Below are 18,590 nucleotides of genomic sequence, written 5' to 3'. Positions count from 1 at the left end.
AGTGTATCTGCAGATCTTCCACATGGACACAGCAGGCCTGATAGGCCCAAACCTAAAACCCAAAATCTCATAATATTGAGTTGACAGACGGTTAATATATTCAAAGATATTGATTTTGAGGACCACTACAACAGTAAGTAAGGCGTTCGAAGCCATAATTATTATTGAGTGAGTTAAAAAAATAACCACTTAAATGTCTATTGACACGCAAGACTCCAACAATCACAGAGCAACTCAGTTAAATGAAAGGAATTTGTACTCCACAGCTTGGTCCATGAAGTGACCACAAATAGATGACTCGAACTATAAGGAAAGCAGAAGAAAACTAAGTCAAACTCAGCTCCCAAAATAAATGACCAAAAGAGGTAAGACACGCGTTGGGTTCATATAAATTGTTTGCTCAAACACCAAACACATGTTTAACAACCACATAACTATAGCGAAAAAGGATATAATGTTAAACATTACCACACACATCAATCCCGTAAGACGGACAACATAATTCTAGACGGTTGAAAACGTGTCGCAACACCAGGACATGTTAGGCACGAGCTCCATGACTGTCTATTTGTCACAAAATTGTGGTAATCCCATTATTTGTCAGATCGTACTAAAACCATCGCTCCGAACCCCCTTTTTTGTCCACTGTTTGTCAAACAAAACGAAAAGCAAAAAGCACGATAGTAAAGGAATGTTTTCTATCACAACACCTGTCCCCGTGTCTCGCGTGTTTACTGAGTCAAATTAATCCACACCGAAAAAAAAACTAATGTGATATTTGTCAAGCCATCCCTGACAACTGCCACCCGTTACGGTGGCCCGGAGGAGAGGAGAGGGCGACCGATCACCTTACATCATACGCGCCTGTGTAAGCTCTCCGAGACCGTGTTGTGAGGCGGAAGATAAATTTAGCATCCCCCAAAATTCCACTCCCACTATGAAGCGTGAATCGGCGTAGGTTTCCATCATGAAAATCGTCATCGGCTACGAAATCCCAGCCGGGATACGTCTACGCATCTCGTGGGCAATATTTGGCCGGCCGTTCGGGACACCTCCACAATAAACGCAACCGCAGTGACGACATATGCATTCTCCCATCATCCCAGTCCGTCAGAGCCGTCAGCTTTGGAGGAGCAGCAAGAATCCACCCAGCTCATCGTCATCTTGAACAGGGAATGCGGTGGACACAAACTAATTAGCGAATGCCAAATGACTTCATCATAAGTGCCAAATTAGATAGAAGCGATTTGAATCTAATTTCCATGATAGCATGAAAAACCATCCGGAGTGACGAGGAAAGGCCCAGAGGAGTCTGCACCCTTGTTTTCCAAATACATCTCCTCCTCACCGTGCTACTTCGCGAATGCATCACAACACGCTGAGAAGCGAATAAAGTAAACACATTGGAGGATGTGCGGCGCGACTTTACTCATGTTGCACCATTTGTTGCATTTGAAGATGAACGACAAGTGAGTGTAATTGCGTTCATTTGGATCGCAATGATTGACGTGAATTTAATAACCCAATCATTGCTCACACAGATTACGACTCGTTCGAAGGGAAGGAGGAGAATTAAAGCTTTGGTAAAATGACTAACAACTGCTTCGCTATGGGTCTTTGTCTACTGCAGGAGTCCTCCAAACCACGCACGGTATTCCAATCCATAATCTTATCCTTTCTGATGAACTCATCAACTAAATGCTAAATGAATCTTTTGAGAAGAGTCATTCATATGAATCAGGATGAGGAGTCAATCAAATCACCAATCGACTCTCAAAAGATTCATGAATCCTCAGAGCAGTGACAGATGTCATGTTCCTTGGAGGCCTTGAGCGGAATGGCAGTTGGGCCCATTTTTGGCGATTGATAACCGGGGTGATGGGGTCTACTCCGTCTCCTCTTTCTATGTGAACGACTTAAAAGGACATAGAGGCTTGGGTCATCCGGTGACTTTCTCATGACGTGACCAACCCACCGTAGCCTGGCGACTCTAATTCACTGTACGATAGAGAGTTCATTGTACAGTTCAAAGCCTAACCCTTCAATGGGGTCAAAAATCCTTTGGGACATCATCTTCTCGGAAGCTGTTAAGAGGATTTTTGTCAGTTTTGGACAAAGCCCATGTCTCAGAGGCATATGTGAGTAATGGAACTATATAAGTTCTATATATTTCCAGCTAAGAGAAATATTCCAGTAGCCTTGAATCAATTTTAAACTTCAAGTACTTCAAACTGCCGTCGTCTAAACGAGGTTCGATCCACGATCCTTGGTACTATCATATTGATTTGGTACTATCAGAGCCCATGACTAGGTAGATGATACTTTTAAAATAATGTAGGTAGATGATACTGCTAAAAACTCAAACCAAACAAAAAAAGTCTGCTCAACCACACCGACAACAGTTTGAGGTTCCAATCGATAGATGTTCCCAAATCCTAGATGCTATTTTAGGACGCGATGGAGAAAAAAAAAAATCATTCTCCCTCATATAAAAAAAACTTCAATACAGGTCAAAGTCGGTTAATCACAGTCGATCCGTTTTTACCAGATCTTGCCCAAACTTAGCAAAACCATTCATCAAATCTCTCTGTTCCGCGCGATCACTATGATCGTGTTTGCAGAGTGTAGGTAAGATTGACGCAGCTTCACAGATAGGCAGCGGCTTGATTTGTTGAGATTTGCTTAAATCGATCAACGGCGTTGAAGAGGGTTGGTAGTAAACAAATTAGCGCCACTAGAAGCTTCACCGCACCACGTACTTTCCCCGGCATCTTCTTGCTCTCGGGTATGCGCTATTTCGGTACCATTTTACTTTAGATAGGAATGCGAAGAAAAACACATCTCCACTCTTTGCATCTTCTGACTGGAAAGGTTGTTGAAAGGGGTTGTTGAGGTGATAAGAGCACCTCTTCGCTCTCTCTTTTCAACTGTCGATGAGTTAGATGTGGTTTGAAAGATTTTATTAACGATGCAATTAACGACGCACGTACTAATGGTAAAAATGGAAATTAATGTACTTGAAGATCGTTTTAAGAATCGTTAAGAAGATCGTTAAGAGAAGAGTGACGGAATTAGTTTTTTTTGTTGCAAATAGTGATCGATAAAGAATAAAGATCACAGGATGGATCTCTTAGCATTGCAGTAAATAAACAAGTGCCGGGCCGAGAGCAATCATAAATTATTCCCCCAAAAATAGCTCCAATCAACATCATTCCACGCTCAAGCCTAACGGTGCACTCGCGCTATCAAATGCATAACTTAATGAGGGGCAAATGAAAACGAAATGATGAAGCTGCTGATTGGATAAAATCAATACCAAATCAACCGCGCGACATACATCATCATCCGTCTATCGGTTGATCGCTTGCGTTTTCAATTTAAAACTTCCCTTACGGTTTGGGGGTAGAAAAGCTTCGGTTTGATTGCACGACTTTTATGATCGGTTCGCGCAATACAAATGCGCGATGAAGGTTGGGAAATTGATTTCCCTCCAATCATCACCTCACCGGTGGTTGTTTCGCCACAATAAACAACATCGGACTCTCTCGGGGGGTTTTTGGTCATACAAACGAGTTTCTGTGACAAGCGTGAGCCGCCGGTGAGGTAAAAGTAAAAGTGAAATTCATTTCCTCAACCCGGTGTGTGTGTGTTTTATTTTCCGGTACGGGTTTTCCCTTCCCGGCCATCCCATCCGGTCGACACCACACACCGTGTGGTCAATTTCAAAGCATTTCTGCGTAATCATTATTTCATCAAACCTGGAACTGATAAATTGCATCGGATGCAGCCGTGTCCGGTGCATAGCCCACCATTACTGCCCACCTCGGTTCGCTTACCTATGAAAATCTTTCTCCGAGTGCATCGGCCACAGCAGCATAACGGAGACGGGTTTTTCGTGCGCGGAAAGTCGCCTCTCCTTGCACTCGCCGGCCACTTCCGCCAGCTCATAGTTGTTTCCCTGGAACGAAATGGGCAAGAACAAACCGTTGAGAGGGAAAATGTTAAATTGAGCAAAGTGATCGTGACGAGGGTAAAGTTACTTTAACTATTGTAGAATTATGGGAAAATTCTATTTTTGCTTTAGATGTTATCAATTTAAAGATCTTTCAATTAAGCAATGTTGGATATCGAACAAAAATAGACTTGCACAACCAAACATTGATAGAAAATGATCGTTTCTTACCGTTAGACCCAGCCGCTCGACGATACAGGAAACGATCTCCTCTGCCGTTGTCTGTTTCGATGCTTCCACACTAAGCGCCTCATAGTGGAGCGACAGTGCACCGACGTATACCTGTTCCGTTCGATCGCAGGGAAAAAGAGAGAAGAGAAAACAAATAAAAAAAACGTTTCATTTAAGACCGGCTCAAGACTGCAGCAGCAGCAGTTGCAATAAAATAATGAAAAATTGTAAAAAACAGAAGTGAAAGAAGTGTCAATGCACGGCCCGGCTGTACGGCCGGGTATGAGGGAAATGCATGCAACCGATGGGAGAAGGGAGAAGGGAATAGTTGTGACAGGGAAAATCTTCTGCTCGATGACCAAAGCACTAGCGTCAGATGCGCACTGACAGAAGGGAAAGTGAGGCCATTAAACGATGACGAAGAGGGTTTTCGTATAAGGAAAAGTGCATCCAACCAGACATCACCGCGCGTTTTGCAATTTGCCAATCAGTGTGTGTGTGTTGAGTGAAAATTCAATATAATTGTTAAAACGTCTAATGCTTCGCGGTTGTGTCAGAAGAAACAAATCTCTTTCTTTTTCCCATATCTAATGCAACATGTTCACAAATGATCAATTTCGGGCACTGATTTTGACGATTCCCCTAATGAAAGATCAAGCAATCAACGTGAACGTTATGGTGTTATGGCCACTTTCCTATTCCGATACCTTCGAAACGTGACATGCCCAGCAAAAACCTTTTTTAAACAAAATTTCCAACAAACAAGCGCTACCTTGCCAATCCGCTTTCCATGTCATAACCGTTTTTCCCCAATCACATTTTCAGCGATCGACTAATTATCGTCGTTGACCGGCAAAAGATTAGAATTAGTCGAGCACTTTCCCCTTCTTTTGGCAACCGTGAACGAAGTAGCGGTGCATAACATCGTGTATGCATTATTGCAACGCTTTAACGTGACTTCCCCACAGCAATAAGTTGCCTCACTGTCCTTTTGCAACGAAAAATGGCAAAAAGGGTGTCACAAAAATTAAGAAAAATAAGCACAAAAAAGTGCTATCTACCGAAACCGGCTGCGGCGGAACACCCGCTGGCGGCGGATAGTTAACCGACGTAACCGCCGACGAGAACGAGACACACACACGTGCGTGATGATGGAAGAAGGAAAAGATAAAAATGCACGTTACGCAGTTGCAGTCGTCGTCGGCGATACGCGCCGGTGGGGCCGTTTGGAGCTCACGTTTGGCAAGACCGGAAGTTGGAAAATGAAAGTGGATTTGTCGCAGCCATGAGGAGCCATACAGATAGTGCCGTGTGCGTGGTTTAGTTTTTCTTTCTAATGTTTTGAACGGCACTGTGAACGGCACCTTTTCCCCGGTTTAGTTCTAAGTGGGCCCTAGCAGACTCAGATAAGCAGCCTTTGCGATCGCAGCAGATCGTGCCTTTTTGAGTCCACGCAGCTGGACGGGAACTAGCATACCAATTCGCACGCTCTGACCCAAGGTCCTTTAGCTCCTCTTCTCAAAAGCACTATCACACACAATATCGTTAATCCTCGATTTCGCCCCAGCCACGATTGAAGTTGCAAAATGACAGAATGAGCGCAATTGCAAATCAACAATCGTTAGGAAAGAACATCTCCACGCAAAACGTTATGATGTCACGAAAACACTCACCACAGCTCATATGCTCGGGCCGATTACTAATTGCGCACCCATGCGCCCAGTGCCATGGCGAAGTGGAACAGCTAGCGCGATGAATCATCGGCAGATGAAATGGAATCGGGAGAAGCAACGATAATTAAAGAATGACGGAATGAGTTCCATTTAGCAAAAACCACTCCCCAACATGCACACGCGCGGCACACACAATGCCCGTACACAGGCACACCCGGAGCGGACCGGCGAGACAACATCCACCGAGAACGTCACATTTTGGCGAACTAAATTTGGAAAAACAGGAACGACCGCGGGGGGGGTGCTGCAAACAGCCTTGACCTGGGGACGCATCCGGTATCGGAATCCAGCGACTTTTGGGTGAGTGGCACCAAGAAGTTGCCGGTTTTTGGGTAGTTCTAGATGACGAACAAAATCTTGTTGAGAAACGCCACACAAATCTCTTTTGCGGGTGTGTTTGTGGCCATCTTTATGCGTGTCTTTCCCCCCCCTGCTGAGTGTTAATTAATTCACCAAGAAGCGTTTCGATCACGAGGGATATGAGAAATCGAAACCTCAACACAGTACGGCGACTGCTGAAACATAAACACTAATTTTTATTAAGCTTTGCACAAAAGGGATTACGGAAATAAGAATCCCCAAACAGGAGGAGATCGAATGCTTTAGGCATTCGAATCGAATGTTTAATAATCGGTTTTCCTTGTGTTCAGTTTATATCGGCAAGTTCATATCAGACTTGACCTACCTTGATCTACTTGTATTGCCCAAATAGCTAAATAGCCATGGTCCTGCGCTCCGGATGGATCAAAGAGAGTCGTTTGGCTGGATATAACACACACATAAAGCGTATTTTTGGAAGGAAGAACATGCTCCTAATGCCACGATACGAAACCGTATTCGACGCAAGTGCAGTTGAAATTTGAACTACGGTCTTACGATTTCACCGAACCAGATCGCTCTGGTGTTTCTTTAGTGGAGAACTCTTTCCCTAAACGTATCGGTTTCCAATGGATGACATTACAAGTCATAGACAAAGCAGCAGTGAGTTAAGCACTCTTGTGATGTTGATTGACACTTCACAAAGCGAAACATCTTGTAATACTCAATTCCAAAATAGCATCAGAACAATCGTCCAAAAATCCAAATAGTGAGTTCTAGCTACGAATTAATCGTGAAACAATTCATCAATATAATAGTAGTGTCCCGGGGTAAGTCAAATCGCAGGGAGAAAATGCCTTGTGCCACTTGTTATTATCTCTCAACACAAGCGGTGTTGTAAATACGGCATTGATGTCGTAATAGAAATTAAATAACAAAAATAAATAGTAGTGTCATGCGAATGACATATAATACGGCGAAATCCGTAATAATGGAAATATAAATAAATAAATTATGCGAATGACACCGAACAACCGGACATGATGTCTCTTGGGATAAGGAAGGTGCTTGTCTAGACTGAGGTGTTCTACCGAAGAATCGAAATCGTTTACTACTTTGATTACTTTTAATTACATAAAATATTCTTAACTACTTTCCTAAATTATATTCATCTAACAGACGAAAGAACTCGAAGTAATTCTTTAGGAAAACAATTTGTTAGCCCATGCAACTTTGAACGCCAACTGTGACTTCTCACCCACCCAGCGAACAAAGCAAAGTTTCACAACACACACACACCCACAAGAACGCCACCCCGAAGCGACTGTCCCCAGGGTTCGCGTTCGGCTGCGCCAAAACCAAGTGTGAGCCGTCCATTGTGAGCGAAGAATTTAATACACCATCAAACGCGTCCGGCCCAAGAACGCGCGCGCCGGCTCGCCGCCAACAAACACACATCATGGGTGTGTGTAAACAGAAGAAGGGGAAGCGGGAAAAAAAACGAAAAACGAAGAAATGCAAATTTATGCGTACATATATTTGTTTGATATAGTGCTCGAAAACTAGCACCGGCGCGCCAAGCTCGATCTTAATGTTGTGAGGCGGCGAGCGACCGGTGGGGTGTGAACCGGCACCGATCGTCCCGTGGAAGACGGTTGGGCTTCTTCGCAGTCTTTTGCATACGTCTCCGGTGTCTGGTTCCCAACGACTAACCACACGGCCGTTGGGAGAGAGGGTTTGAATTTCGGTTGAGAATTTCAATCCACCCCTTCGGGTGTCCCTGCCCTTTCCCCCCCATCCACCTGCCGAAGACACGTTTCTCAGTTGATGTTTCACACGATCTGTGGCGAGATTCCTATCCACCTACGCTGTCGGATTCTTGGATGGCGAAAAACATGTTCGCCATTCCGCGTGTAAAAATACGTTTTGGATACAAATTCCATATTAGTACCATCGGTTAGTTTATCATCAACCTTCATCATCATCGTGCAATTTTGTTTGGATAAATTAGGACCGGCTCTAGTAAACCCGGAACACGGAATTGGCAAGGTTTGCTACAAGTGCGCTTGTCCTGGGGAGATGAGAGCACCTACTACCATTGGAATACAAAATGGACCCGAGTGGTAGCGGCACATAATAGAATTATTGAACAATACGCCAAAAAGAAAAGGATCTTTTACTCAATATGCATATAAGGTTATTCATTAAGAATCGTGTATGAAACAGGTATGGGCCACCACAGTGCTGCATAGGTGTACCTCACCGTGGAAAAGTGATTAGATTTAATTGTCCAACGATTAAGGTTTGTCATACGACTAATTTAAATATATATAAATTTTTCGCTTTCGAATGTCTGCCAACGGCGTTCGGGTCCCGTTGGCAGCATGATGATTTTAATTTTATGCCATTATCCGCGATTGGTCCCCACCCGAGCCCCGAGTTCCACACAGCCGGGGAGAATTTTCAAACGTTTCACGAGTGTTGGGCGATGGGCGACCGGCCATATCTCTCGCCAAGGAATTTTAGAATTTTTTGAGCTTCCTCCTTTCCATTTCTCACCGAACCGAAACCTTCCCGAGTAGCATTCCCTGTGTAAGATGATTGAGCGACAACAGTGGCAGCAGGTGTTTTACCGCGCCAGCACAACACTCGGCAGCTCGCCAAAGTGGAAGTTGAGATTTGATGGGACGCCGAATGTGACACCGAACATCGGACACGATCCGAGCCGGAACCCGGTGCATCTGTTCGAAGATGTTGGACGCTGCCTCCTGTTTGGCACGTGATCGTCAATCATACCTTTACCGAGGATCAGATCGGACATCGTAATAAATAGAATTTATTAACGTATTTATTTGCCATTTAGAGCTGCATACAGCATTGGACGATTGGATTTTATAATTAGAAAAGGACTTTTCATAATTTCTTTTTTAATATTAGTTATAAATACCTATCTTATGTACTTTGAATTATAGCAAATTTTTATTCACGATAGTTAATAGGCTTTTTTTAGTTTAATAAACTTAGAAGACACTAACAGCAGCACATGCCCTGGTGAGGGCTGCAACGGCTTACAAATCCTAATCATAATTAGCCGTCAGCGACTTTGCTCTTGGATGATTGAGGGCGAGGGGTTGGTGGGGAAGGTGGAACTCGGGAACTCGTTGCAAATGTACATAATGTTTCGACAAATGGAGAAACGCGTCAAAAGCATGTGCGTGAGAGCAGCCCGCCGCTGCAGAAGAAGCCGCTGAATGCAGTGTAAGAAGCGGAAAATGATGGTTCACCTCAATGGCAGGACGGCACGGAATCGATTCCACACTGCTTTTATGCATTCCTTCGCTTGTCCCGCCACGACCTCGCAGTAGTACCGTAGCTCCGCTTTCACTAACCGGTTCCAATAATCAATCATTATTGACGCAACTGTCGAATAGATCAGCCTACAAAACAGCAGTGCAAAACAACTGCTGTGCTGCAGAAGCTCTCTCGGCAGTCAGTGCCGTGACTATAACGGCATCGCTGCAGTTCTTTTTTCTTGCGCCGCTAGAGCTGTACGTAGTTCACTTGTGCGTGAGTGCAATGTTATCGTAACGCTCTCTTAATTGAACAACTTCGAATGCATCTATTTTTCTGCCCGATATCCGGCCCGGGGGAATCGAGAGGGGGTGGGGGGGGGGGGGGGGGGGGGGAAGATTGCTGGACAAATCTTGTAGATCGTCTGAACATAACAAGTCAGAACACCCAAACGAAGGTCTCTTTACAGTCCCGAACAGATTGCAATGACACGGGAAGGTGCATCTTTCCGTTCAATAATAGTAGCAGCCAGATCATTCAAAGCGCAAAAATCGGTTCTGCAGAATAGTTTAAGTAGAAAATATATTAACAGCATTCAATGAAAGAGAAAAACGAATCACGCTGACGTTCGCATTCATTGCAAAGATTGAGATTGAGCAAAAACAAAATTCCTTGAATAACAACGCGTGCAAGATAAACAAATCCACGGTCTGGCAACGATCTGGAACACTTCGGTGTAGCGACCACACCACAAGCCATAATGTGCATAATTACCATGCTGCTGTGTAGATCAAGAAAAATATGATTTAAAATAGGGTTCTCGCTTATTAGGAACATTAAAAATTGTTGCAGAATTTTTGTGGAAAAATAATTGTAAATAATAGGTTGTCTAAGATTAGGAACGCTCGTAGAAGATCATCTGGAAGTAGTTTTAATGATCCCTAATCGCTTAGCTTTCAGAGGACCCCGGTAGGATAGTAGTAACGGTGTCAGTCTTCCCACGCGACTGGATCGATATCGAATCCCATGTGGAGCATTCCCTCGTAGGCTTTTCTGGATACGACAAGATCTCCTGATGATCTCCTGATCTCCAGCTTCATCCTCCTTACCGGTACAACAATCTCAAAAGGTCTATGCCTGCCATTGCTGGTATTCTGTGTTTAATTTAATTTATCCGTAACGAGTTAATTAATCCTGCGTAAGGGAGAATTGGTAAGAATGGGATTTAGTCCCGGGTCCTGCCGTGTTACCTCGACATCTCCAGCTTAATCCCTCAAAAAACAACGAATATATAGTGAAGAAAGTAAACAAGAGCGCGATTTATTGTTTAACATTCTTTTAAGGCCGTATAAACAACCCGTTTCTGGGTCATAATTAATACCAATGAGTCGCACAATACATAACTGTTGCACGTTATGCTAATCAACGTAAACAACATATTGCATGCTAATCAGGATCACAGATTTAAATCATTTAACGTTTAAAAACTTTAGTGTATACATTCTCGATACTCGCTACAATGTAATACATAAACGCTTCCTAATCGTACACATTCTATCAATTCAGCAGTGTGCGCGTGTATTAAGCACGGGTCTGGACAAACTATTTGTTCAAACGATCATAACTGTGCCGCATTTCGACTTGCGGCATAGCAAGAGGAAATTTACGCAATATGAGTTATTGCATGACACGACCATTACACCAGTTCTGTCACCATCACAGCCGTCCCGCAGTAGAACCCTTGCGTCGGTATCGTTAAAACCGGAAATGATTAATCAGCCGCCCCTCACGAATGTACCCTCTCTTCCTGCTCTCTCTCTCTCTCTCTCTCTCTCTCTCTCTCTCTCTCTCTCTCTCTCTCTCTCTCACACACACACACACACACAACAAATGATCGTGTGCCCTTCTAATCACTATCTTCATCGTCAACTTCATCATCAACATCATCGTCGTGTCACACACAAACGCAATGTGACCTGCCACAACAAACTGCAACACATTTGTTCGACCACTGTGTCATATTGATTTTATTGCTGATGATTCATGGCCAAATGCAGTTGCCTATAAGGCAATGGAGGTGAGCAGAACCGATAGTTCCTCGACATTTTTTGCACCTCCACCACCGCGGATGCCTTTTACCTTCAGCATAATGCTCGTGTCCAGTGTGACGAAATCGTCGTAATACAGACGCGAACGTCTCGCGATCCGTCGCTGCTCTTTCCTCTCGGCTTGCAGCAACGCACCGTCATCTTCCTGGTGGTTGGCACTGATATCCTTCTGTTGAGATGGTTTGCTGCCTTTCATCGGTTCAGTCGCTGCTTTTGAAGATGGCGGTGAAGCAGCAGCAGCATTCAACTTCATTAGGTTTCTCTTGCCGCTCTGCATTTTGGAACTCTTGGTGCACTGGGAATTGCTTGATTGCGGCTCCTGCACAGTGGCTTGCAGTTCTGATCGAGCTGCATCACGCGGGGTCAGAGGCAGCCGATTGTGGTTCTGTCGCAACAGCCCAACGAAATGCATAGCCACAATGGAAAAAGGCTGCGTTATTTCTTCGCAAATTAGCACTCTATTCTGGCACAACACTATCATAAACTATAAAACACGTCTTTAATTAATCCTTTAGAAGACACTTAAGCTCTACCGGACTGAAATAAAACCTTTTTTTTTGCGTTAGAACTCCACTTGAACTCGAACTCGAAGTGGCGAGCGGCTTGATATTTTCCCACAATTTAGCACCGCTCCCCTTGTTTAAAGCTCTTCGTCGTACGCGGTGGTGCCGCCGGTTCCGGTGGATCAATCTGCCGGGCATTTCCGGTCCATCACACAACAGCAGGAAATGCAAATTATTTACATCGACCACTACCCCAACACTAGAACGCATCGATACGCAACACGCAAGTGCAACAAAAATACACAAGAAAACTGACCACATTTGATTTTCCACACACAGACACACATTAAGAACCACTTCTTCCCAATGAGCTTTTTGAACAACAGAACATTTGGTCGGTTTTACTGATTATTAACAGAAAAACAATCGCACTATTGCTGCATGTTCCCACCGTTTCAACGAAACCGAAAAAGAAGGAATAAAAACACAAACTTCAAACACCGAGACTCATCTTCTCCAAGCAATGCGCACTTATAAGACCGGAAATTCGTACAAATTATTCGGGCTCGAGGAGTCTTCGAGCAACTCAATCACTTCCCCACCGGCAACATCACCAGATCGAAAAGAAAAACAATTCTCCCGAAATGATGTAAACTGTTTTGCTTTTTGTATTATCGAACTTGTTCACCAACACCAATTAGAATTTGTCTCCATAGTGTTGGTTTGATAAAAATACACTCACTAAGCACGCTTCTTATCATTGGATGCAACACCGATACATACTTCAATCACATGTCTAAAGGGGGAAGGTGCGTCTTTCGGTAAGGTAATATCGCAATCCAGAACTGCTCGCTTGCGCTAGTCACTCGGTACTAGCAATCGATTAAGCAGACAACGGTACCAACATCCCCCTTCCCTAGCGCACACGATCGGCCGGTTCGACACTCGTCGGCCAAGAATTAACCCGCTGGAAAATTAACCCGATCTCGGTCAGATCGTGCCCTGGAGCCGAACACGCTCACAGTGGCGTGGCATCCGCAATCCGCGGCCGCATCTGCCGCAACACGAAGAACAACGGTTGGCGAACGGTTAGGCAAATCGATTTCCAATCATAACTTCCACTGCCGACGAATTGGGGCGATTGGAGTGCAGGAAGCACGTGCGCGCAAGTGTTCAGCCGTATGACGTATGACGCACAACACAAGCACCATGCGATCTCTGTGTGTGTGTGTGACTTCTTAGCAAAAGATCACTTCGAGATGGAATTGCTTGTGGATGATTAGTAAGAGATCAGATACGATCTCACTCCTACCCCCACTTTATCACCGCGCACTGTCACTGTGTTTTGATGCACGATTTTACCGTCACGTCGAGTGTGGCCTGCCACGCGCACTTATACCGGCCTAACCCTGGTTAGAAAAGGGGGATTAAATCTGCCCCTAGAAGCTGCCTGCTGTACACTCTGCGCCCGAAGCCGCGCATCGAATCGATAATAATACACCTGCGAACAGTGCCAACAAAGGGTGACAGAGACACTAACCGGCCTAGGCGAAACCAAACCAAACTCAACGTACGGAGTTGCGGAGAGGTTTTGCGATAAACCGTTGCCCTCACTTCACCATGCGCCCATACTGAATCATAGGGCGGTATCGCCCCGACCTGATCGCTTATCAATCAATCGCAATACACACACACTGTGAGTCCCTTCGTTTTCGATAAGGGTTAAACGCGTTATCAGGAGAAACGCTGGTGTTAGATATGGATTTTTCCACCGGGGCTTACAGGGTTACAGGCAGCCGAGCAAACATCAGGGCCACCTGATCACAAACACGCTGTGCCATACCTCTACCGGCAGGTACTGGGAATGCGCCTCGGGATTTATTGAACACAACACCAATCAATGCCAGCGCAACAATGAGAAGGCACGGCAACTAGACGCGTTGCGCAATGGCACCTGTACCGAAGCCTCGAGGATCTTTGCGATCGTCGACGAGCGAAGAGCGAGACTTCGTTTTTCACACAAGGTTCTCTAAGCTGGGCATCCCTAGCAGCACACTAGCACCTCGCTACGTTGAATGACTTCGATGCACTACGCTTGAGGATTGCGCTGCTGTTTACGCAGAGCACTAGAACGCTACGCGAACAATTCCTACTGACACGATCAATGAATGGCGTCTATTGTAGGCATAGTACAGCATGAGTCATGCGCAAGTGGCCACACTCTCTCACGGCAAAGTTGGCGCGCGTTCGTCGAAGGGAGGAGTTCTCAAAGAACAGACAGTTGGCCGCGGTGGAAATCTTTCCGAATTCTCTCCAACTGGACATTTAGACCCAAAGATCGCGAGCGGAGGTCTATCATGGATTCGCCCCTCTCAGCTGCAAAAGAATGTTATGAATCACGTGCCACCAGCTGGTCTTTGAACAAGTTCCAAGAACCCAAATGTTCGTTATGCGATATGTGGGGAGGGGGGAGTATTTTTGAAGAAGGCGTATTAGTTATCAGAGGATGTATTGTATTAACGCTGGAACTATTAGGTCATATAGCTAAATATCTAAACAAGCTAAAAATCATGCTTGGAAGGAAGAGCGCTCTCGAGTCTCGTTCTGCATCCAATTCTAGCCACAAGAACTTTGAAGAATGTCAGCAGCGAAAGCAATCGCACCAAGCATATGTATGTGTGTGTGGGTGTGTGTGTGACGCCATGATGACAACATATAAACATGATTGTTAGGCGAATGAAATGAAGCAGAACTGTCCAACCGTATTCCAACCAAACGGGCCCAAGTGACATCCACTTCCGTAACGATGCACAACACACACGGCCGGATGAACTGGAATCTGGCAGCAACGCCGCAAAACCGGTGCTTTAAACACGTCACGCCATTGTGCGGTCTCGTGGGCGCGTGGGAAGCTCGCTCCTACCGCGGAACCGGGCGAGAATGCTCCAACCGCGTATCCTTGCTCACCCAAAGCCGCCAACTTTCGGAGCCACCGGAGTCCGGAATTGCATAACAACTTGTTACCCGTGCTGACACGAACGCAGGAGAACGGAGGAGGCGAAGGTTTGGTTTTGCTTTGGCTCAACAAATAGTTAGGCACTGGACGGAGGCTTTCATTCAGAACTTCCGGCGTAACGTAGAACATGACGTTGCACTCCCAAACCTTGGCGGGACCCGTCATCGGATGGGCATTACACTATTTATAGCTACATCTTCACGTGACATTAGCATTTATGCAGTCCCCCTGCACAAACGATCGATCGTAGTAACACGTATGTGACAGTTCTCGTCTGACCTTCCTCATAATGATAGCGTATTCTCGCTAGTGGACAAGGGAACTCTATTTCCTTTGCGTCAATATGCGCAGGAGGTCTTCAAAACCGGCACAACAACCCCAAGAGGTCTGCTAGAGAGAAGGAGGCCTGCTATTTCTGGCTTTCTTTGAGTTCATTCTACTGGGAGATTGATCAGGATAGGATTTTGGACCGGTCCTGTCGTGTGAAGATCAAAGCTGCCACCAATACACCAACGCTCGATTGTGTCCCAATATCATGAGGTCTATAGTGCGTGATGTGCAGCCAGTATGTTCGAAGAAATTGAATCTCGATGATATTACAGGGTATCCCGCAATTTTTGACAGCTTCCCAGCTATTTTGAATCGGTCCCAAGATTTATTGAATTCATCCCGAGGTTTTTTAATGGTTTCCCATCCATTTTTGAACGCTACTTTACTACGGAGTGAACTTCTCACTTAAACAAAAATGTCCATGGAGTGCCTCTGGCCAGGTGTATTAATATTATGTTGAAAAACACAAATTATGAGGGAGCTTGTATAAATATTTTTTTGAAAATGTTGTAAAGTAATCATCATTTCAAAATGAATTACAATAGGCTAGGCATGAGGCTGAAAAACGAAAAAAGAAATAAGTAGTAATAATGTTCTACGACTTCAGTTTCGAACATTGCCGAGACCATGATCAAGGTTTCAAGGAATAGTAGGTTAACGTGTCATCCTTAGCATAAGTGTTACGGAACGATCCTGTATTCCGTTTAGATTTACTGTCGGAAAACCTCGGAAAAATGTCAAAAAAACATTGGGAAACTGTCAAAATATTGCGGGATACCCTGTACCTTATCGATTTAATCGACAAAGACCAAAAGACTCAAATAGCGTTCGTTGTTCGCTTGGCGTTTATTCTAGCTAGAACTGAACTTTATTCCTTGGAAGATAAAATCCACAAAAATCCTACGAATGGAAACATCACCATCCCCCGAAAAGCATCCTAACGTGAACAGCAATCGATGTGTCAGCCTTTAAACACACGCTCGATCAATAAAAGTTGACGTAAACTTTTTCCTTTCGCAACGCTAATGTCCCGTAACTAGTTACCTCCTACCTCGCCCTCCCATTACAACCGGAAGATCGTGAACAATTCGCAAGCAAGCTGACGCAAAACGCGGAGGGAACACTGGAGTGCCCTGGAGGGAAAGGTCGCCAGCGGTGCTGCAGCAGACTCGCGAGCACAAATGCGTACCACGCGACGCACTATCTTATCAATCCACACACCGGGAGAGAAGGAGATTGCACGGAACGGCACACGATTGTGATTGGGGGGGTTGGGGTTTTAGTATCCTTCCATTCGACAGCCCCACACACGACTACAAAACAGCCAATAAGTGAGTGCCTTTTTCAAGGCCAATCGGCGGCTTCACGGCGCAGCGCCACGGTCCGGTGCGTTTGCTTTGCCCGTCTCGGCGTGTATGTGTGTGTGTGTGTGTGTATGTTTGTGGTTGTGGTTTTATATATATATATGCTTTATTTTATTTTTTACGATCTTGACCTTTCGCATACTCTGTTTGCCAACGGTCAGTCAGAACGGTTCTCTCTTCTGGCTTGACCATTGTCACACAGCATTGAACTTCTCCTCTCGTTCTTTGTTTATCGCTTCACTCTTCTGCCACCCGTGGTTCGTGTGTCTGTTGTCTATCTGAGCCGATGGTATGGTACGGTGACTGTGAAGTAACACCCGACGACACTGGCAGCAACCGATCGTCTAACTGGTACAGCCGTTTGATAGAACTCTATCGGAACCATTCAAAAGCTTTGCTGTGCGGACGCTTCCTTCGGTGGAGGTTACTCATTTAGCACTTATTGAATGCTTCTCGGGAGTGCCCTTAACACAGAGAGGGGGGATGAGGGTGCGTCGTGAAGATCTCACGTCACGATAAGACAACCCGTGCACGGCGATGGTATTTAACAGTGCATTGATTTAGAATTAATTGGACGACGCCGCTGCACTACAGCCAAGCAAGTCTGTGCAAGTGTGGAACAAAGCGCGGCTTAGTTTCATGGCAACAATGTTCAAGGATTTGCCGTGGAAAATGATGTGATCTAATCATATTGGTAATTCTTGGCCCGATTCAGCGCATGGAATTATTGTAGCAGCAACACATTGAATGGGATTTATTTTTAGGAGCATGAACTTGATTATCTCACTGCAGACATTGCTTCAGTTCTCGCAAGACACGGAGGGCATTCCAGCACGGATTCAAGGTGAAACTGGTGAAAGAGTTGGTAATTCCGTTACAACATTTCCAGCTTACAAGGAAATGCCCTTTTGCCAGCGGGAAACGCTATCCCTACACTTTTCGTTCCAATGGATTTATGGTCGAGTCAAGCCGCAGTGTGTGCGTTTATGAACTGGCCCGAAAAAAAAGCCCACGCGATGAAGACGTCGATATTTATAAATAAACTCACATTCAATAACCTGGGTGCTGGGTGCGTTTAGATTATGCCACATTTATCTGCCACACCGAAGAACCCCCCCACCAGAACCGGCCTAGAGACGGGTGGGAAGGGCTCGACCATTTGCTTGGCGGAATTTCCCACCCCAAGCAACACCTCCGACACAGCGAAGCAGGGTGTGGCGGTGAATTGGAGCTTCTGTTATTATGGATAATTGATTTACGAAACTGTTACAGGGTGAAATTTCTCCGCAGGAACATCGCGCGAGCAGCGGGTCAGCAGGAGAGGCTGGTACGGGGGTGCGAAGTTGTTACCATTATTACCCTTTCTTCTCGCACAACACAAGATCCACGCTTTTACACTTCCTACACGCAGCAAAAAGATACCTCTCCACAGGCGGATTGGAAGCGTTCCGGTTATTATTGGTACTTGTTTATTCATCCGCCCTCCTTTGGTCCGCACCGGTCTCCGTAACCGCAACATGTTGATGTCCATTCGCAAATTAGGCGATTGGAAGGAAAAACAAACAAATGTCTAAACGGTACGGTACACAACAACTGTGCGACCCCAGATTACTGTGAGGAGAAGAGGAACAAAAATACACATCGGCTTTAAACGGCGCCCTAGGCATTATGATGAAGCTGCGGGCAAATACTAGCCGCAGTATGTGTGTAGTAACAATCGCTTTCTCAGACCGGATGTTCTTGA

At 45.2% G+C, this 18,590-nt stretch overlaps 1 protein-coding gene across 1 annotated transcript in view; it reads right to left on the bottom strand.

The window, feature by feature from the left end:
• Positions 1-12,045, bottom strand: part of LOC128299417 (unconventional myosin-IXa-like) — a 35,572-nt gene extending 23,527 nt beyond the window's left edge. Inside the window, exons 1-3 of the mRNA XM_053035377.1 lie at positions 11,665-12,045; positions 4,184-4,294; positions 3,837-3,958 (exon numbers count right to left, since the gene is read on the bottom strand). Of these exons, the coding sequence (XP_052891337.1) occupies positions 3,837-3,958; positions 4,184-4,294; positions 11,665-12,045 (614 nt within the window). The remainder of the gene's footprint in view (positions 1-3,836; positions 3,959-4,183; positions 4,295-11,664) is intronic.
• Between the last annotated feature and the right edge of the window lie 6,545 nt (positions 12,046-18,590).

Source organism: Anopheles moucheti, chromosome 2 (assembly GCF_943734755.1).
Source record: "Anopheles moucheti chromosome 2, idAnoMoucSN_F20_07, whole genome shotgun sequence".
NCBI lineage: Eukaryota > Metazoa > Arthropoda > Insecta > Diptera > Culicidae > Anopheles > Anopheles moucheti.
Note: the sequence above shows the minus strand (reverse complement) of the source record. Positions and strands in the feature narration are given on the sequence as shown.